This window comes from Enoplosus armatus, chromosome 7 (genome assembly GCF_043641665.1).
Source record: "Enoplosus armatus isolate fEnoArm2 chromosome 7, fEnoArm2.hap1, whole genome shotgun sequence".
Classification (NCBI taxonomy): domain Eukaryota; kingdom Metazoa; phylum Chordata; class Actinopteri; order Centrarchiformes; family Enoplosidae; genus Enoplosus; species Enoplosus armatus.
In genome coordinates, this window is record NC_092186.1 from 16179000 (window position 1) to 16198539 (window position 19540).

Genomic DNA, 19540 nt, shown 5'->3' on the forward strand with positions numbered 1-19540 from the left:
GCAGGGAACGCACTGAAGTAAACCAGTGTTGAATCTCTGATGATTGCAGACATATCGAGTTGACAGAAGTGATTTCAGGGAGTTCATGTTTGCAGCAGATTTAGGCCTTATATAATTTTATCACAATACTGTTACATGTTGTCTGTATCCATTTGTTTTTTATCACTGTTTTGCACTCAGCCTGCACTCCATCATATTGGTTGATATCACAGGCAGCCAAAATGGCTTGGCCTAACAGCAGGCTAAATCCGCCACACCGGATTGTCAAACTTGTAATGAGTTCCCATGTAGTCCCTATGCAAGACAGCAGCAACTAAGGGAGGAAGCAGCCAAAGTAAACAACAGCACCTGAGACAGTGTGCTAATGTAAAAATGGCCTGTTTTGACACACCGTTTTGTGAGAAGGTGTATGGATACAAGCATCTGTATGAGTCCTCGGTGTGAGATTACAGGGGAAGGGAGATAACAATAATAATTTTTTGAGGGAGAGTGCAAAGACACTCAACAGTGATAAGTAATCTGCAAAAACAGTGAAAGAACATCAAGGACCGGATCATCGAGATGAAGAAAAATGTCCACAGTCCAGCACCTGGCTGGGTGAAGTGTCCTCCAGCCATACTTGTGGCACTGCGGCTTTGATAAAGTGATGCTTCATCCCAAATCTATCCTTGAAAGGTGGCTGTTAAAAGTTTGTTGTTTCCTTCTTCACGGACAGCAGCAGCTGTGGTCAGCAGTTTATATAACCATATTATAGCAAACATATGAGTGTTTTGAACAAACTGATCATACGAATGGACAGGTCATGCTGCAGGAGTGGTTTGAGACCTTTTGATGATTTTTCAAGTCGTAAAAACCTGTCACCATTGAAGTACATTGTAACTGAGTAAACGTGAACAACAGCCACCTTTCAAGCCTACATGGAGTGAATGTTTGATTCTGAAAGGACAATTTTGGGTGAGAATACAGAGAAATCAATAGCAACCGCCCAGGAGAAAAGGTTTTTTTATATGCTTACCCTGTTTTACAGGGTTACAATGATGAAAGCCCAGCAAGTTGTTGACAAGTTGTTCACATCAGTGGTTGTGGGTTGGACACAGGTGCATTGTGTATAAATGTTCAGGCCTTAAGCCAGCTCTCTCAGCAGTCCCACAAAAGTGTGTTAAATTATTAGTCACTGAAGTTCCCATTGAGGTAGGTAGCAAGCTGTGCTACACTAGGCTGTTACTCTCAAAGGCAGAAAAATGCATTTGAAATTTATTTATGTCATTTTAATGCATTTTTACATAGGTCATGGTGAAGTGTCAAAATCCTGAGAGCTACATTTGCACTTGAAGCATGTTGATCTATCATTATCTGTAAAAAAAACAAAAAAAAAAAGATAAATAACCTGCGTCCTTAAATTCTTTAAGGTCAAGTGCATTCCTGTTTTGTTGACAAGAAAACAGAGAAGGAGTGAAACTTGCCTCGAGGCTCCTTCACTAAATCTTGCCTAAGGGCCAGGAACACCGCTCAGGTGGTCAATGGGCTAACTAACCGACAGGCCCGCGTGGACTTTCCAGAGGACCTGGACTTCTCTCTTGTGTTGTTTTTATTACTATCCGTTCTTCATTGATTGCCCCTTATTTGTCACAATACCTCAAGGGCAGTTCCTTCTCTAAGGGGAGACCAGCATGGACTAGACCATTGTCCTCTACCCACTTTCCTGACAGACACTTTCTTGGCATAGAGGGTAAAGAGCTTTGTGGTTAGTGCCAAACTGATTTCCTCGGTGGCTTTACTACTGGTGCTGGCAGTCTGCGTGGCATGTTGACAACAGCTAAAGAGCCAAACTTGATTGCCTCTTTTCCCACTCATTATTACAGTGTTTGTCACAGAATATGATGCGATTTCCTAAGTCCAAACAGTGTTGCAATGATGAGTAAAACAACTGCCTTCTGACAATGGTGACCCCAGTCTCATCATGTCATACAATTTCCTGACCCTTTGTCTCTGTGCAATTATCTTTCAAAAGTAAATTGTATTGCCTCCTGGTCACAGAGGAATCAGAGTACGGCCCTAGAATACAGCCTATTCAGTTTAATGTTTAATTATTTGTGGTTGGACTATAGGCCTATACTTTGTTTACCAGATGTTTGGTTTTCCATTGATAATCACATGGTGCAGATACAGCCAGGAGCTGGAATTGTGAAGAAAAAAAACACACTTTGTACCATGTTTTTACAGTCAGCCTCCATTTCATTTCTTTGCACCTTTGGTCTGATTGATTCTGTCTTTTGTGCCATTTTTCTGTCCACCTTGTACAAGTATTGCACAAGTATTTATGAGGGGCCATTTTTTGGTGCATTCTGCACCTTTTAACAAACTTTGTGTATTGTAAGTTGCAGGTCAAAGATCTTCGTATTCAGTTAAAACTTAACATCTAAGCTTCTCAGGCATACGAAAGGTGAAAATCCCTATTACAAGATGCTACTAGTGGAGCTAGATATTTTCTATTTTTTTCTTATTTTCTATATAAACTGTTTTTTAAGTTGTTTCTTACATTGCAGTAACTGGGGTCAGATACTATGTTGTTTAAGGCTAAAACAATTTCTTTTTATATAAATCTCAAACCTGAAGCCATAAATGTAGATGCACATACCCTTAATCAGCTGCTTGAATATAAATATTTATGTCTGCTGAACCAGGTCTTTGACTTGTCAATGAAAAGAAAGACAAAGAAGTACTAAATGGCAATTTACAGCAGATCAGCCATCCTTAAGTACCTATTACCCACTATTACTCATGACTCTGGTTATTTTAGTCTTGAGTCAAATTGAGTCTTAAAGCAGGTATAACAGGTCGAGTTGTCTTTTATGACTCACTTTCTAGCACATTACTCATTCACGCCTACATAACTAAAATGTAATACTTCCTTTGGTCCATATGCTCTGGTCTTGCACAAAAATTCAATATCGGGCAAATATTTTCAGGATGTCTGTTTATATACGTTAAACTTAGAACTTGGGAGAGCTTACAGACACACACAATCCTGCACAGCTAAAACTGCCTGCTAGAGAGGGAGAGATTATTTACTAGCAAGAGAGATAACGGCAATGTGTCTAATGGATAAAATAGTATTCAGTCAAACAAACAAGATGACTTCAAAAACATCTACTTCATTCAGTTGTTTTTCAGAGTCAGAGCATTTCTCCTGATCTAACTGAAGTGTCTCTTGTCACTGTAGGTGCTACCTATTGGATGGGATCTCTAAAGGAGCCTGGCTGAACCGCTCAAGCATCATATTCGCAGGGAACGACAAGTGGTCTGTGGACCCGCGTGTGTCCATCGTGTCCAGCGTCGGAGACAAACATGAGTACAGCCTTCAGATACAGAAAGTGGATGTAACTGATGATGGCCAGTACACATGCTCCATTCAGAGTGAGCGCAACCCACGGCCAAAGCTCCTCAACCTAATCATAAAAGGTGCGTATAGGTAGTCCTTGTCCACGTGTGTGTGTCCTTTTCTTTGTATGTGTGTGAACTAGTTTAAATGATTCACCCCATTTTCCATGAGTAGTTACTGATGTGCGTCAGTTGCCTGCACCTGTATGTGGCAAGCTCTCTGATATTTAATGAGTGGGGCGCGATATTTTGAAGGATAATTGCTTTGTACTTTTATGTCTGATTTCTGTCCTCCTCTGCGTTTTTTTTAATCAAACATCTTGTTTGTTACTTATTTCACGGATCATTTAGCCAACATAATTTCCAAAAGCGAATCCGACAATATTCTTGTGTGGACCATGTACCTAATGGTCACAGGTGTATCTGGCACCATCTGTGCTGCAAATATGTCGGTCATTCTCTTATATTCGGAGTAAGAACAGGGGCTTGAGCCAGTCTGCTTTGTGTAAAATAATACAACCTTTTCAGCAGAGAAATTTCTTCTGCAGAGGCAAACTGACATTGTAGAGTACATTTTCTGCCCGTAGGCTAAGCAACACAAAATAGAAGATTGTTGGTTTAAATGACTGGAGGCAGACTGTGTAGCTTTCATCAAGCCTCCCTGGGTTTTGTCACAGCAGGTAACAAAATAAGATGTGATTCTTAAGACTCTTGAATGCATTTTGTCTAGTTACTGATATGCTGTATATGTCATGCATTGGTTAACAGGTGTTAAAGCTTTGAATTCAACCCTTTAACATAACAAAAGTGCCATTGAGTCTCTAGTGAGGCTGTTCAAATTGGGCTTCATCTTGAGGATCTCCATGTCTAACAAGGTCAATAGGTGTATTTGTGTTTTATGGGCCATTTAGGAGGCTGTTGTGGGCACAGAGAGCTAATTGACGGCAGTATCCTAATTGTTACTTGTTGGGGTAATAGGATGGTGGCTGAGTTTGTATGCTGATACTTCAGACTGAGGATTAGCAGCCCCTCTGGAAACCCATCTTCCAAATGCCATGTTCTATTTCTTTAATATGCTGATGCAAAGATTTACAGTATGTGTGGTCCACTTGGCTCTGTGTATATTTAGGTTGGAATATTAATGAGGATGTGATGCTATTAGACAACCTGTCAGATGAAAACACACTTTTTTTACCGTCTGTTTTTAATTTCAGTATTTATTTCACGACAACATTCATTGCCCACTGTTAACACCCGTGTTGTATCCCTGAGCGGGAATCAGATGAATCACAAGTGCATATCAAGTTATTCTGTTTTCAAGCAATGGTTTCATTTCAAAGGAACATAATGTTGGAATAAGCATACTTCCACACAGGCAGCATAGTATTAATAGATGAGTTAAGGGTCAGAAACACTGTTTTTAGAAGTGTGAGCTGTAATATGTGAAATGTGCAAGTGGAAACAGCTCCCCAGCTGGCATTGCCGTTATGACATATGGAGTAAGCTTAGGAAAATTATTTTAGGGGTGCGATCATACCTGCAGTTTGTTTTGTTTGATCTGAACCATAATTGAAAGTATTTGTTTTGTCTTTATCCACACTGCCATGGCACAGCACTAGAGTTTATTTAAAAAAAGTCAATGCACAAACAGCCAGGACAGTGTTTTTGCTAAACTCTCATCCTGTGAGGTTGCAGATTTCGTTGAACAAAATGAACAAAGTAGTCAAAACAAATCATCATTTACCTTCTCAGGTGTTCGTAGCTGTTAAGAAAACATCAAAATATAGCACACCATGAGCAGTAACCCAGACAGCAGTGGGCTTTCAGCTCATTCTGTTATTCTATATTTTTTAAGCTATTTGCTATAAAACGTCAACATCCATCTTCTTGCACTGTACTAAATTGAGTGGGTGTAGGGTGGTCTAGGATGGTGTTGTGGTTGGTTTGAACTTGCCCTGAGTGCCTTTTGAGCTGTTGTTGTTTATGTGGCTGTCCATCACGCTGGCAGGCACATGGCTGCTGATAAGAGTTCAACTCACCTCACTCACCTTTGAAATGGTTAACAAGCCTATCCCATTATCAGAGGGTCACAGAATCAAAACCCTCCATAATTTGAAAGTGTCCTTGATTAAGACAGTGAACGTCTACCGGCTCACCTATTGCTTGTTGATGTGGATACACATTAGCTAGATGCCTAAAATATGCAATGCAATGCTCTATCAGCACTTGTCAACTTGTCAGAGCACCATGGTGCTTTTACAGCGACTGTCCCGTAACTGAGAGGTCACAGGGGTGATCTCGGCCACTGCCAAAGTGCCCATCAACTTCATAACGTTCTGTTAAAGTTCCCTCAAGCAAGCAAGCAACCCTTCGTTTTGCACTGCACTTTTTCTTTCTCTTTTTCATTGGCTTTTATACTGACTTCATCCAGTGGATCAGGTGTTGGCCAGATGCGACCAATCCACAGTTTGTAGAGCAGTCATTTTGAAACATTGCATGTCAAAGAAATCTATAGTATAGTAACTTTCGATTTTATCACATGTTTAACAAAGATCAATAAAGGAGAACGTCTTTAAAAATAGAGCACGATTACCACATCAGCGCTTGGTACAACAGATACCCCTAATTTAGGGTTCAGGAGAGAACAAGTCATATTGGTGTATCCCCAGAGGTTAGGGTTAAGTATTTATCATCAAACGCCCAAAGATTGTTAAAATAAGGTCTAACTGCAAGCAGTTGTTATAACAAGAAACTCCTGGGAAGGATTATTCAACTGTATTGGCTATATAAAGCCCCATCCATGTCCACTTGTTTGTTTACTGTAACTTATTGTGCTCCAGCTGTCAAAATTGCTCCATTGTCCATTGTTCCTGAAGTACAGTCCTGAGAGTGAGTGAACTGTCAAGTGGCTGAGTTACAATTAATGACATTCACACTGACAGCGAGCAGAGCTGCTTTGGCTTTAACAAACACTTGTGTGTTGCCTCTGCTTTACACTTTACAGGTGCACCATGCCTCTAAATATACGTGTGATAAACCATAGTCAGCTGCTTGGCAGGCAGTAATGGTCACTACAGGACCGTCATGTTTTTGTAGATGTTGGCTTTTTGAAGAACATTCTGTATTGGGAATCTTACCAGGGGTGTTTGGGGTCATGGCAGCTCCTCACCGCTGACCATATGGCCACAATCAAACCGAAGCTAATGTGCCAGCTGTCAGCTGTATAATACGTTTTGCATTGCCCAGAATTCCTGATGGATGCGACCTAGTGGCTAAGATTTGGCAACGGTTTGACCTACAAATACCAATTGTTGTTCTACAGTTCACAAATGTAACATGTTGGTAATTTCAGTCAGATGTCTATCACTTACACTCTGAGGCGTTTTTATTCATCAGAAGCAAGCTTTATTTGGTTAAATAAAGCTTAGAAATAACACTTTGTAACACCAGCTTCATAACACATAATATATAAGAAAACAAAAATATCATAAAGTGATACAACAGAAAGAGATGTGGTCAGTATTTCTTTGATTGGACAATATAACAGTGTAAGTTGAACACAGAGTCCCATAAATGTGCTCTGTACGTGTTACTTTTACTGTTATCAGCTCTTAGTAAAGCTTGATGGTGTTATGATTGTGTTGTTTAAATCTGCTACTGTTGAGTCATCAGGCAAATGGGTCGCCAGCCAGCGAGACAGAGCTGTGTATCTGAGTGTGAGCTGCAGGCAGGCTGTATGTCAAAATGCAGATGACTCACTCCAGCTGATAAATGCCTACGGTCACGACAGGGTACTCAAGGTAGTTAAAAATTTGGTTCATTATTTTGCCAGCCACACTGTCATTTGTTTATGTACAGCTACAACACATGTGTGCCATTATGGCACCTCCATAACTTCACACCATATTGTACTTTTGTTTATTTGCTTTGTCAAAACTCTGTGTGTTGTGAATCATTACCTGTCACTGAGCGATGCTTGTGTACACATGCTTAAGCCCACTCACGGAGAACAGAGGGATTTCTTTACAGATGAGATGTAGCAGGGGAGCAGCTCTGTCATGTTGCAGAGGCTTCTGGGAGCATACCGTTTTCTTCATCTGCTGAAAGGAAAGGGAAGACTTGCTAAGAAAAAAACCCAGACACTTTAATCTGGGCTTTTCAGTCCAAGCATACAACATTTATTAATGCTGCAACACGAATGTTACAGTTGAAGTAAAAGGATTTCATGGCGTTGGATTTTTTTGGCACTTGCTTTGCTTTGCTAGACAGTGCACCATGAGGAGTAACACAGAAAATGGGAGCAAGAAGGGATTATTTTATACATATGGAAATATGCAATGGTCTCAACCCATTTCAGGTGCATGGTAGGGTCCTTGACCAGCTGATCCTCCAAGCAATTATGCTTATCTGAAACGTGTATCTATGACAGCAGTGCTGGATGGCTTTCTTGTGTTCGCTCATGTCATTACAAATCTTCCAACACGTATATTTCAGTATTGTCACCATTGTGTGGGGCATTGACAGAGTAGAAGAATACTAAAATTCAACTGTAGCTGGAAACAGGATGTCTTTTTAGGGAAAGCCGTCATTTCTTTAACTGATGATGGAGATGGAAATATACTTAGCACTTTACCTCATAAATCCCTAAAATCATAAATTCCTGATCAGTGATGACTTAGTGATTCGGGAAGCCACTGAAAGTTCACTGAGAAATGTGTAGCTTTTTTTGTAATTGTGCTACGTCATTGTTAAAGTCTCCATGTGTTGTTCCCTTTGTTTTGTCCTCCCTCTCTGTATCGGCAAAAACGTTAATACAAATAATGGCAACGAGAAATAGCCATTTATTTTGCTATAAAAATTATTTTTTTCTTTTTAAACACAACCCATAGGGTTTCCCCCTACCTGGACATCACGACAGTTTTACAGCAACAGGAGTCTTTAGCTATTGACACACTTCTTAACACATGAATTGCATGCTGCTGCATTAGAGGCAGGAAGTTAGATATGGCTGTGACTGCTCATTCATCTCTCGAAATCATTTAATCTCTGCGTGACATTTATCCCCCTCAGAGACCTTGTGTCACCTCAACAAATTAGACGTTTGCATCTGTGCCTCTCCCCCATTGCTTCATTGCCATTAAACAGCGCCCATGAGAAGTAAGAAATTTGTGGAATTCAAAGCACACTATTGCACTGGTGTTACAGCTCAGAGTCACATGGAGTAAAGGGCACAGACTGAATATTTTTGCACTTCGTTCCTGTTGCAAATGAAAGAAATCTGAAGCTCCATGTGTTGATGATGGAAAATAAGTCAATGCAATATAGTAGGTGAGAGTATTGTCAGTATGATACACCACTATATATAGAGACACCTATGAGAATATTAACATTCTGTACAGTGATGAATAGATGACTAATATATACAACTAATATTTTAACAATGGCTATTGCAAAAGTGTTAAAGTTGATCATTTGGGGATTAAAAATGTTTATCACTACGTACAACTCCAGATCTACCAGTGCCTAAATGGGTCTCTCACATAATCTCAGCCAAAAGCAATAATCATCAGGGCCATCAGGGTCTGCTAAATTACTAAAAGGGTCCATGTTTTCCGCCAGGTACATTTGGCACAGGTAACTGCTGAGCAATTAAACCCTTCCTTTAAATACTTGACTTAACAAGACTAAACTGAATGAGTTCTGCCTTGTGGCTGTGCACTGATTATTGAGTAAAGCTGCAACACCAGTGACATGACTGACAACACCATGAACTACGATCATTACCGACTCCTGGTCCACATCAGCCCAGCTCCTCTCTTCTTGTTTCACTACTGTACTGTACCCCTGGTCTTCATCTGCATAGCCTCGTCTGCACCATGCATACACTGACCTATTTACAGTCTACCCTGACCATTATCTGATGCAGGATACAGAGGAATGAGAGATTGGTATCAGGCCCAACCCGCCCCTTCTACACATCACATGACTACCCTCCTCCTCAGTCGCCATTCTTTTTCCTCCCTCTCTGTTAATTAAGATTGTAGATGTGATAATGTATTAAATATGCACAGCACCTCTCATCTAAGAATATCTTGTCACAGCGAGGAGGGGGAAAGGAGGCATACTTCCCTTCACCAGTAACTGCCTACATGGGCATTGGTAACGTGTGTGAAGCTTAACAATTTTGATCTTAACAATTAAATCAGAGGACTCTTCCTGCTACATAGACATGTAGTGAGAATACGTGCCTCTTCCCAGCATGCATCTCAACACCAAACTATCACAGGATCATGCAGCATAGAAATGAACAACATACAGTACATGTGATGCAGTATATCTGTAAAGGGTTTTATGTAATGCCTCAGAGTGATGTAGTACTTCATAGGGTTAATGTTTTCAAAAATGTGAGGCATAATCCTGTATGTGATGAAAATGCTTTGGACATTAATATGGATCAGAGCGGATCTACAGTGAAGACTCATCGCCCACGCCCATGGAGTGAGTCAGTCTGGGGAGAGTGTTTCTCAGCAAGAAGTGAAATGGAGGGTTAAATCTCCAGGTCATCCCTCCTCTCTTTGATGTCAGGATGGAGATAGAGTTTAATCACAGAGTACGGCGTAAAAAGTCCCAGAAAAATCACAGTTTATTCTCAATATGCTATGATTCTGTCACTCTCATTAATTGCTGGGTGCACTTAAAATAGATTTCATGTCCCTGACCTGAGTCTGAAAATATAGTCCTGTCACCTACACTTTAACGCAGCTCTCTGAGTTAATCCAGAGAATGAACACCTTCTCTGTGACATTTCTCCCTCATTTACTGGTGTGGATTGCTCTTGAGGATTAGCTATATCAATACGATAAAGTCTAAGCATAATTGCAACCTAGCTCTACCTTGCTCTTTATTCAATTAAAAACAGATTGCACTGTGTGAACATATTGGTTAAACAATTTCCCATTTAAACTAGATGTCGAGTAGCTTAAACAGTTTAATGTGAAGTTCTCTATATTTCACTGAAACTGAAACATAGCAGGACATTTTGTCAATAGTCTGTGTGACTCACCCAAAGATGAAATTGAATGCTGCTATTAGACTGGCAATTTACTATAATAGCCTTTAAGTGTCATAAAAAATAAACAACTGAAGAAGCCATTCTCTTACCTGAGTAACCGTTTCAGTAAGAAACAGAGTTGTCTGCATTTTCAAGTAATATGCAGCTGAATCAGGTGTTTCTCAGTTAGAGGACAGCAAACTTCCAAGGGAAAACCAGAGACTGGATCACACTGATTGAATGGCAGCCTTTAATTGTGGAAACAGATTAAAGTTTCGACTTCTGTCTTCAATAGAGTCAAAATGGACAAAGACATGAGGCAAACAACATATAAAGTAATTTCAGTAAATTAGGGCAGACTTTATTTCTCTGTTTAGTTCTCTCAGAGAGTTTTGGGCTTCATCCCCTTTAATTGGAAGTCTACCCCTTATGTAATGTCTCTGCAGTCCATGCATTTTAAGTGTCAATGACAGCTGAGTACAGTTAATGACTGCCCCCCCCCGGTTTATCCCCTCTCACAAAAAGGCTTACATGTACTGTATAATACATGGTCTCATTGAGAAATATGTAAAGCAGTGTGGACTGGATGACAGAAATCCCTTCATCGCATCCCCTTCAGGTACAGCCAGGATATGTCACTATGGTTGCACGTGACATTATTCCAATTAGAAACGACTAAGCTGGCATTACAGCTACAATTAAAACAATTGTCCTCAAATTTTATTAAAACCTTGTGAATATGCAATGTAAATATGTAAATATGGATATTAGTGAATAGAGATAATGATGTGGAAATCTGTAGTTTTGTATTAAATAATGATATACTGTAGTTGTTGTATGGTATCAACGTAAACAATCTGTGACAACCCTAATGCAATAGTTCCTCATGACTGTATGTGTGATGAGATGTTTGAGTGCTGTGAGAGGAGGATAGTGAATCAGTGTTACCATCTCCAGCTGGAATAACTGTGTATGAAGAGTCTCAGTGGAATAACAATGCATTAAAACAATGCGGCCTGCCATTGATGTTGCAGGGAAAGTGTAGAGAGAATATGAGTGTGTCTAAAGGAACAGATTTGCCATTATGGCCCCTGACATTTAGTTAGCCACTAATCATTGTCATTTGTGTGTGTGTGTGTGTGTGTGTGTGTGTGTGTGTGTGTGTGTGTGTGTGTGGTTGTGAGTTTGTGAATCCCCATCTTAGCCCTTGTAAATTTCTGTCCTCTATTGTGTGTTTGCATGTGCATGCAGCGTTATATATGCGTGCCTTCATGCCCGTGTGTGTAGGTGATTGTGTGTTTGTGCACTCGCACTAATGTGAGTCCTCATCACGGAAATAGCTGATATTAGCTATGGTTAATTAAAATGAGTAAGGACAAAGGTCAGCCACTCAGCTCTCACGTCTCTCCTCTCTAGAGAGGGAATAGATACAACACGAGTGGAGAGTAACTTAGGCATTTTTTATTTGGAATAGTCTTTACAGGTAAAACAGTTTAACATAAAGGCAGACTGCACACTGTCTCTGCTGCACATTTCTTCTAGCACATTTGCTTTAAGCAGTGCAGCTCAAAATGTCGGAGTGATCTATCATGGAAAGCTTGATTGCTCTCTGTGTGATGATTCTGGACCTACTTTACTCACAGTGAATAGCGGAGTGATGTTTTTGTACTCTTTGTACTTGAAATGCATGTTTACAATTGTACATCAAAATGCTTCAGATTATAGTAATGGGGTTGTTCCAAAGCAGAAAATGTAGACTTACTCCCTGAGAATTTTCTTGGACGCTGTCCCACTTCTTCCTTTTCCAATGTATTCTCTACATGTCTGTACCTATGGATAACATAAGTTTAATGGGCAGGACATATTCATCTCAGTTGTCACTCACTGTTGCTGATTGTAGTAAACATTCAGTGAAGCACAGCAAGTTGTCATGGTGTACAAAAATAAGACACTATGCTATGAAAATCAGACTGAATTGCCATTTTATTATCCCTTCATTATTCAGTCAGACATCTTGTTCATGTTAGCTGTTTTCTGTTTGAAGGTGTGTTTGTCTTGATAATTGCATAAACTAGTTTCTGGCCCTGACACACTCTTATTCCCACCTACAAAGCTCTGATTGGCCTGGTTGTTTTTTCAACAGGGGAAACAGAAGTCAATGAGCACAACGACAGACCTCGCTTAAATAATAGGAGATGTGGGCAGCAATTCAGAGACTAATGCCACTACACACAACGCTTGCTCTGAGTCTCTCTTTTTCAACAGAAATAGTAGTTCTCAATCACTAGTTATTTCAAATCAGTGCGCAGGTCGGTTTTATTTTTCTCTGTGTTAATAAAGCTCAACACTCCCTGCTGGTATTTCACACTAAACGCTAACCAGTGTTGACACAAGCCATAGTCTTGGTCCAACATGCATGAACTGTATTGTCATAACAGTCATCATCTTTAGTTGAATTTGTTTAATGCTGTTTCTCCACACTGTCCAAATTGGCCATCATCCAACTTTCTCTTTGCAGTCTTCTGTCTCTACTCTACTTTATGGTGTGGATCTGTTTACACAGTAACAGAGTGGGCAGCCTTTCTATTCAGACACACTGGCTGGTGGAAGGAGATCAGCTTTATCCAAGTTGAGAGTGCAGATCATGGAGGTTAAGGAGGTGCATCCAAAATTCTTTTCACTGTTCGATATTCGTCATGTTGATAATCATGAACCCTCTAAACTAAAATAGCAAAAATTCACTGCCTCTAGCCTCCGTTCTGGTTCCAAATGTCAATATTTGCTGGTTTTCTTAGTCTACAAAGTAAATGTCTTTTTTGATTGGTTTTGGACTGTTGGCCAGACAAAACTCAGACTCTGGGAAACGCAATGGACGTTTTTCACTATTTTCTGGCTTTTTTTTTTTGTCCAAACCATTACTCAAATAAATAATAGTTATATTAATGGATAATGAAAGTAATCGTTAGTTGCAGCCCTCGTCTAATGACACAAGTCCTGTTTGCTTTCATCCATATCTATTTTAGTGTCATGGTGGTTTTAAAAAGATGTCTATCCTCAAATAACATCTGCCAGCATTAACTGCCCACACAAAAGTCTTAATCATCCTTGTTGCAGTCTTGTTTTAAAAGTATATGAATTAAAGCGCGTGTGGGTGTCAGTCAACTGAAATTTGAACTGAAAAGTGTCAGTGAAATACGTAAGTGCTGGAGAAGGCAGGTGGTCATGTACTAACGCTTTCTGTAGCCCTTTTTCTTGGCTGTGTGTTATGTAGAGAAAATTGAATAAATTAGTTACTCTCTAAAATTATTTTTGTTGAATTCTGGACATGCAGGCATCTCTGGAAACACCACGGCAGATGAGACGGTCAAATTGAGTGTGAGAACGAGCTAAATTCAGAATTTTCATCTACCAGTGGTGTTAGGCCACGGCTTTTGTGGTGCTAAACAGTTGGTTCTCAGAGGTGTAAATCACAACAGAGACATGGGTCCTCTCACTTCTATGCGGATCCAAGCACGATCCTCTAGGCAGTGTTTATCATACAATACAACCTTCATCAACAGTGGGATGGCTGTGAAACAGATTTGCTGGGGGTAAAGCATTGGCAGGCTTCTCAGAGATACACTGGCCTTAATTGGGCAGATAAATATCACAGGCTGCGCTCCCTGGCCCTAGAGCACTGTTGCATACATCACCCTGAATGCAGACTGACCACCAGCAGTGGGGTGCCGCCCGCCTGTCTCATCCCTGAAATTCATCTGGTGCCCAAAGTGCAATTAAAGAGCAGTGAGACATTTCCTCCATCAGTCTGCTTCCTTGACTTGTGGCTGTATTAGGGTCCAGTTGCAGAAGCCCTCCTACCTCGTCAAAGAACCCACTGGTTATCTTTATTTATAGACCGGTGTAGCAGAGGATGTATTATCGAACACACAAAAACCAAAATCAGAGAAAGGGCTCTTTCTTATTTAAAATGATCAGAGTCACTGATGTTCTGTATGAACATCATTATTTTAACACTCAGCGCTCCAGAGCAACACCGTAAACAAATAGCAAGAACTGACATCTGTATTCTGCAAAGTACAAGCTCAGGGTTTTTAATAATGAGCAATTTATTGAATAGTCATGACTTTGGCCTTTCCAAAGCCCTCAGTGGGTACAAATTGCCCTGTATTACCTACGTGTTGTTTAGTCCAAAATCTTCTCCTACCAGCCCACGGGGCGCATCGTGAAGAAAAGCAGTCGATACTGGGCACCATCAGAGGATGTGGCAGCTGACACACACAAGCAACAATACACATTCTGAATGCACATGCCTTCAGTTTTTGTGGCTGTGCACAAACACACATACCACACACACACACACACACACACACTCTGAGAATAATCACTAATCCTCTTCAGCACTTGAACCTTGAATTGTTTGGCAGCCAGTGCTATTTATCATGGACTTATATGACTCACCAATGAGAGAAATAAATCAGGACAGAGAGAGACAGAGACAGAGAGGAAGAGTTTGACAAACAATGCATGAATGTGTTTAGACCCTCAATCCACAAAACTTCTTTGTTCACAGACAATTCAGTGCTCTTCCTGAAAACTCTTCTTTTTTACCAGATGACTCTATCAGAGATACATATTAATATTTCAAGGTAATAGCTTAATGTCATTACAAATGGATGAACAAAGACAGGGCATTGCACATTGCTCTGATGATGATGGGGCCTCGAAAAGCCCAAAACTAGGATATTTTAAAAGGCACTCATCACAACTATCAAGGGCACTTTGAGAAGTATGACAGTTGACAGCCCAAAAAGGCTCTCCACATCTCTGAGAATTCATTTCCCAGCAGCAACTAGGGAGTTTCAATAAAACGCAGATGCAAGTTGTTGTTTTTTTTTATATATATATACATCAAATGTCTGATTAATTAGGCTATAGATAAAAGCTTGCATATACACTGCCTTGTTCTGATGGGGTTGGGCTATGATTAAATGTATCGACAGTGTTTGTAGGACCTTGAATTTTGACCCTGAATTGTGATAGATAATGATAACGTGTGAACCTGACTACAACAACAGTGGCACCGAAAGCCTTTTGTCTGTCTTGACTCAGTGCATGTTCGGAGTATGACAAACTGATGAGCAAAGAGCCAGTAAAGAGCAGATCCAGCCACCCGCTGAGCTGAGCTCCTTCCCTGTGACTGTGTGTAGCGTGCGTCTGCTAGCTGCCAACTGCTCTCTCCCCATTAATCACGACCCGGGTTCTAAAGTTTGAACTTTGACCTTTAGCGCTGCATCAAGGCCCAGTGACAGATGGAGACAGAGCTTTGTGTCCTCACATCAGATCCTCCATTTCACACACACACACACACACTGAAACACTCTCCTCACACATGCGCTGAGAGCTGAGGATCACCCATAGCAACGGTCGTTCGGTCACCGGCTGATATTTCGTTGTTGGAAAGCAGCGTGCCCCCTGACAATCTCAGTGTTTAATTTTGACAATAAACTATTTGAAATAAGACTTGTGCGTGGCCGCAGACACTTTGTAGCCACGCTGCTAATTAAAAAACCAGTGATCATCCTTGAGAGCGAAAGCAAGAGTGGCCCATGCAGAGGAATTTTGTTTATCATAAGCAAGATGCTGAGGCTGAAAGACACTGATTAGCATGAATAAATTAGAAACTATTTCAATAAGTGGGTGATAGCTTATCTTTGAATTACATGCCCAGTGCAGCTCTCCCATTCAAGATTAATTGCCTCTCACAAGGTATTTCGAAAAGTTCATTTTCATCAATTGATTTCCCTTAATTCATGAATTCCCCAGAAGTGCATGAAATTGGTAACAAGCTCTCCATAATCACGCTTTCTGCATCGTTAACCTCATTGGCAATTACTCATCATATGTATCGGTTGTGACATTTGCGGAAGCATGTTATTTTTGCACCATTAGGTCATGACAGGAATATTATCATAAACTAATGGTTAATTACAAGTTGAACAAAAGTGCTCATAGTTTCCTCAGATTTCTGCAAGGAGAAAAAATAGTTTTGAGCATGTTCAATGGTAAAACATTTTATTCATTTCATCATCATATTAATATAATTACTCACAGACAATAAGTGTGACCAATATATACAAATGCAACACTGAACAAGCCTAAACCTACACACTTTAAATTCTGATGCTGTTGTTTGGCTGTTTATACCCAAGAACTTGGTGAAAACTGTTTCTCTATATGACTCCGGCAACGTCCGTGTTTTCTGTTTCTCTAAGGCTATCACCGCCTCCCCAGTACATTATTGTTACCACAGTATTGGGGTCATTTCTGTTCCAGTAAGAGCCAGGACTGCTGCCTTGAAGCCAAAAAAGTGGGCCACTGAAATAAATTGAGAGAACTTCAACGTAATGTGCATAGATTTTACTGTAAGAATTTCTGCAAGGTGTATTTACAGTGATACAGTGAGGTGTAGGCGCTCATTGAGACACAGCAATGGAAATAATAACTGGGTCACATCTACACAAAAGCTACTACAGAGGAATCCCATGTCAGAGAAATTTGCACTTATTAGACAAATGTTTTTTTTTATCAAAAACACCAATCTAATCTTTTGCAGTTGAAGCTTGTCATACAGTCTATCATCATACTGTGCTCTCCCCACACTCGATCCTCAGGCAAATTCCCGCAGTACATTAATAGAGTAAATCACTGGATTCATCATATGTAATGATACCATTATGGAAAATGTTCATCAGCTAATGTGCACTTGCTGGGAATCTATTTGTGTCTTTAGCCGTTTGCTGTCTGCTACAACTCCTCACGTCTTCTTTATTAACCATACCAACTTCTAAGCCACGAGGAGGTCTTAGAATATGATCAGATGCCAAAAACAGATAAGCAATAAGGGCTGATGAAGTTTTATGTCTTGGCCCTGCCATTCCAGCACTTAGTCCACCCTCTCTATTGCTGCTGGGCTCAAATAAATGGAAAGAAAAAGAAAACATCCCTTTTTTTCCCCAAACATTTTTATTGCTTTTTTATTATTGGCGTATGGTTGTGTGTTTTCCTGTTGAAAATGATTGAGATTCATATTTTTAATAATGCTATGAGAGACCAGCAGGTGATATTGGAGGTAGAGCTTGAATGACTTTCAAAGTTTATGGGCTGGGAGTCAAGTACTGTATGTTAATGGTTTGAAAGCACACACTGCTGGCACATAAGCATGTGCATAACACACACACACACACACACACACACACACACACACACAATTCTGGTGTCCCTGGAACACATTTTATATCCCAAAAAGTCAACCTTTTTCCTTCAGTATTACACATATTTCTGAAGATTTTTGTACAATACATTAAAAGTCAACTGTCTGAGCCTGAGGGCCATGAAATGATGGGTGTGACAGACAAAGCCAGCCATCTTTACAGTCAAAAAATCCAAATTGCTAGATTAGAAGACCAAGGATTTTAGAACGAACAGTGAAAGAAACTTGCCAATAATGACAGATTTCTCGTTCTACTTGGATGAACTTTTCCCAAAGTTAAGTACTACAAATGATCTGTGCTTGCTTTATCACACTACAAATGGAAGTAATCCCTTTGAGTAATATAATCTGTCGCTGTTTATGTTTAGTTTCCGTGTCTGACACCTAATTAACAGACTGGAAGTTGGTTCTTTTTTGCTGCCTGCAGTGAGGAAAGGGAATTGAAAACCTTTAGGAATAGCTGTGTGGGAACTGTCTCATTACTGAGGTGTATATTATGCCCCACAAACACAGGTATATTTTACAGGTATATTACAATCCATCTGTATCAATGTCATCTCTAACAGCCTGCGGTTTGGGGAAGCTTTGGAGTAGGTAATTTTAGAACTGCACGGAGCTATTCAAAGATCTCCTCAGGATTTCTCCACTCTATCAAGCAAAGCTGAAAAGTAAAACTAAAATCTGTCCCTAAACCAATTTCAAAGTGCTGCATGTCATTGATTAAGGTATATCTGTCCTCAGATCAGTAAGCATCAGCGTTTTTATTAAGAGCATTACGTCGCTATGTTTGGACGGGAAACAATCTCGGGGCAGCACCTTCTACCATTTCTGCGGTTTGTGTAGGATGATGGTGGACAAATGAAGGATTTGAATTCTAGAAAATGAAGCCGGAATTTCTCTCTTTTTCTCCTTCCCTCTCAGCTCTCCCTGACTCCTCTACCTTTGCAGCGCCCATACTGCCATCCATTACAACAAGTGTCCGGGCTTCCCCTCCGTGCTCTAATTGGAAAGCTGGATGGCAGTAGGTTTAGCCAGTAATGGGGTCCTGCAATTTGGTAGCAGAAGTCATCCTGGAGAGGCCTGTCAGAATTCATAGAAGAGCCCAGTTGTGTGCATCCCACTTTGCTGCTCCAGTAAAAAACCCTTGCATTTTAATAGTGCAGCTGTAAGCATTTCCGTAATTCAAGGTGGCGTCATTAGAGTCTTATTTATTCACCCGAGGCGTCTGCCAGGAGGGAGATGACGGCGCCCAGATCAGCTGTGGCAGCTCACTCTCTGCACCTCCTGCAGGTCTGGAGAAGGGGAAATTAGAGTGGAATGGGCAAACACGACAATCATAGCATCGTTACTGAATTAGCACGTACAGAAAACAACAAGCTGTGCGTGTGTAGGTATTGAGGGATGGGTTATAATGTTCTGTTCTTGAAGGGGCAGTCAAGTCACAACTGTCTCTGATGTTTCAAGAGGTGGAAGAGGTGTAAAAAGGATAATATAGAGCTCTCAGAGAGAAGCAGCCTAGAAAAAAATTATAGTAATGGACTTTGCAGGCTTTCAAGGTAATGTGTCAACCAAGAAATTTGCTAGTGAGGATTCCCACGTCTAAAAGGCTTTTCACAGCAGGGAGGAACATCCATGTGAATAATTTGCCCCTCAGACGTGAACACAATCTCTCTCCACCATACTCTAACCAAGTAGTTGCTTTTAGGCACTTTAACTTAACCTTACCTTAACTATAATGGATTTGCCATGACCACAATCTTACCCTTACATTAATTAAGTAGTTTAGTTGCCTAAACTTGGAAACATTAACCAATGGGTGCATTATTAAATCTCCAAAA

The 19540-nt window shown here is 40.4% G+C and overlaps 1 protein-coding gene across 1 annotated transcript in view; it reads left to right on the forward strand.

Annotated features, from left to right (window-relative positions):
- Nucleotides 1–19540, forward strand: part of negr1 (neuronal growth regulator 1) — a 121171-nt gene that overhangs the window by 36139 nt on the left and 65492 nt on the right. The window contains exon 2 of the mRNA XM_070908559.1: nt 3224–3462. Within this exon, the coding sequence (XP_070764660.1) occupies nt 3224–3462 (239 nt within the window). The remainder of the gene's footprint in view (nt 1–3223; nt 3463–19540) is intronic.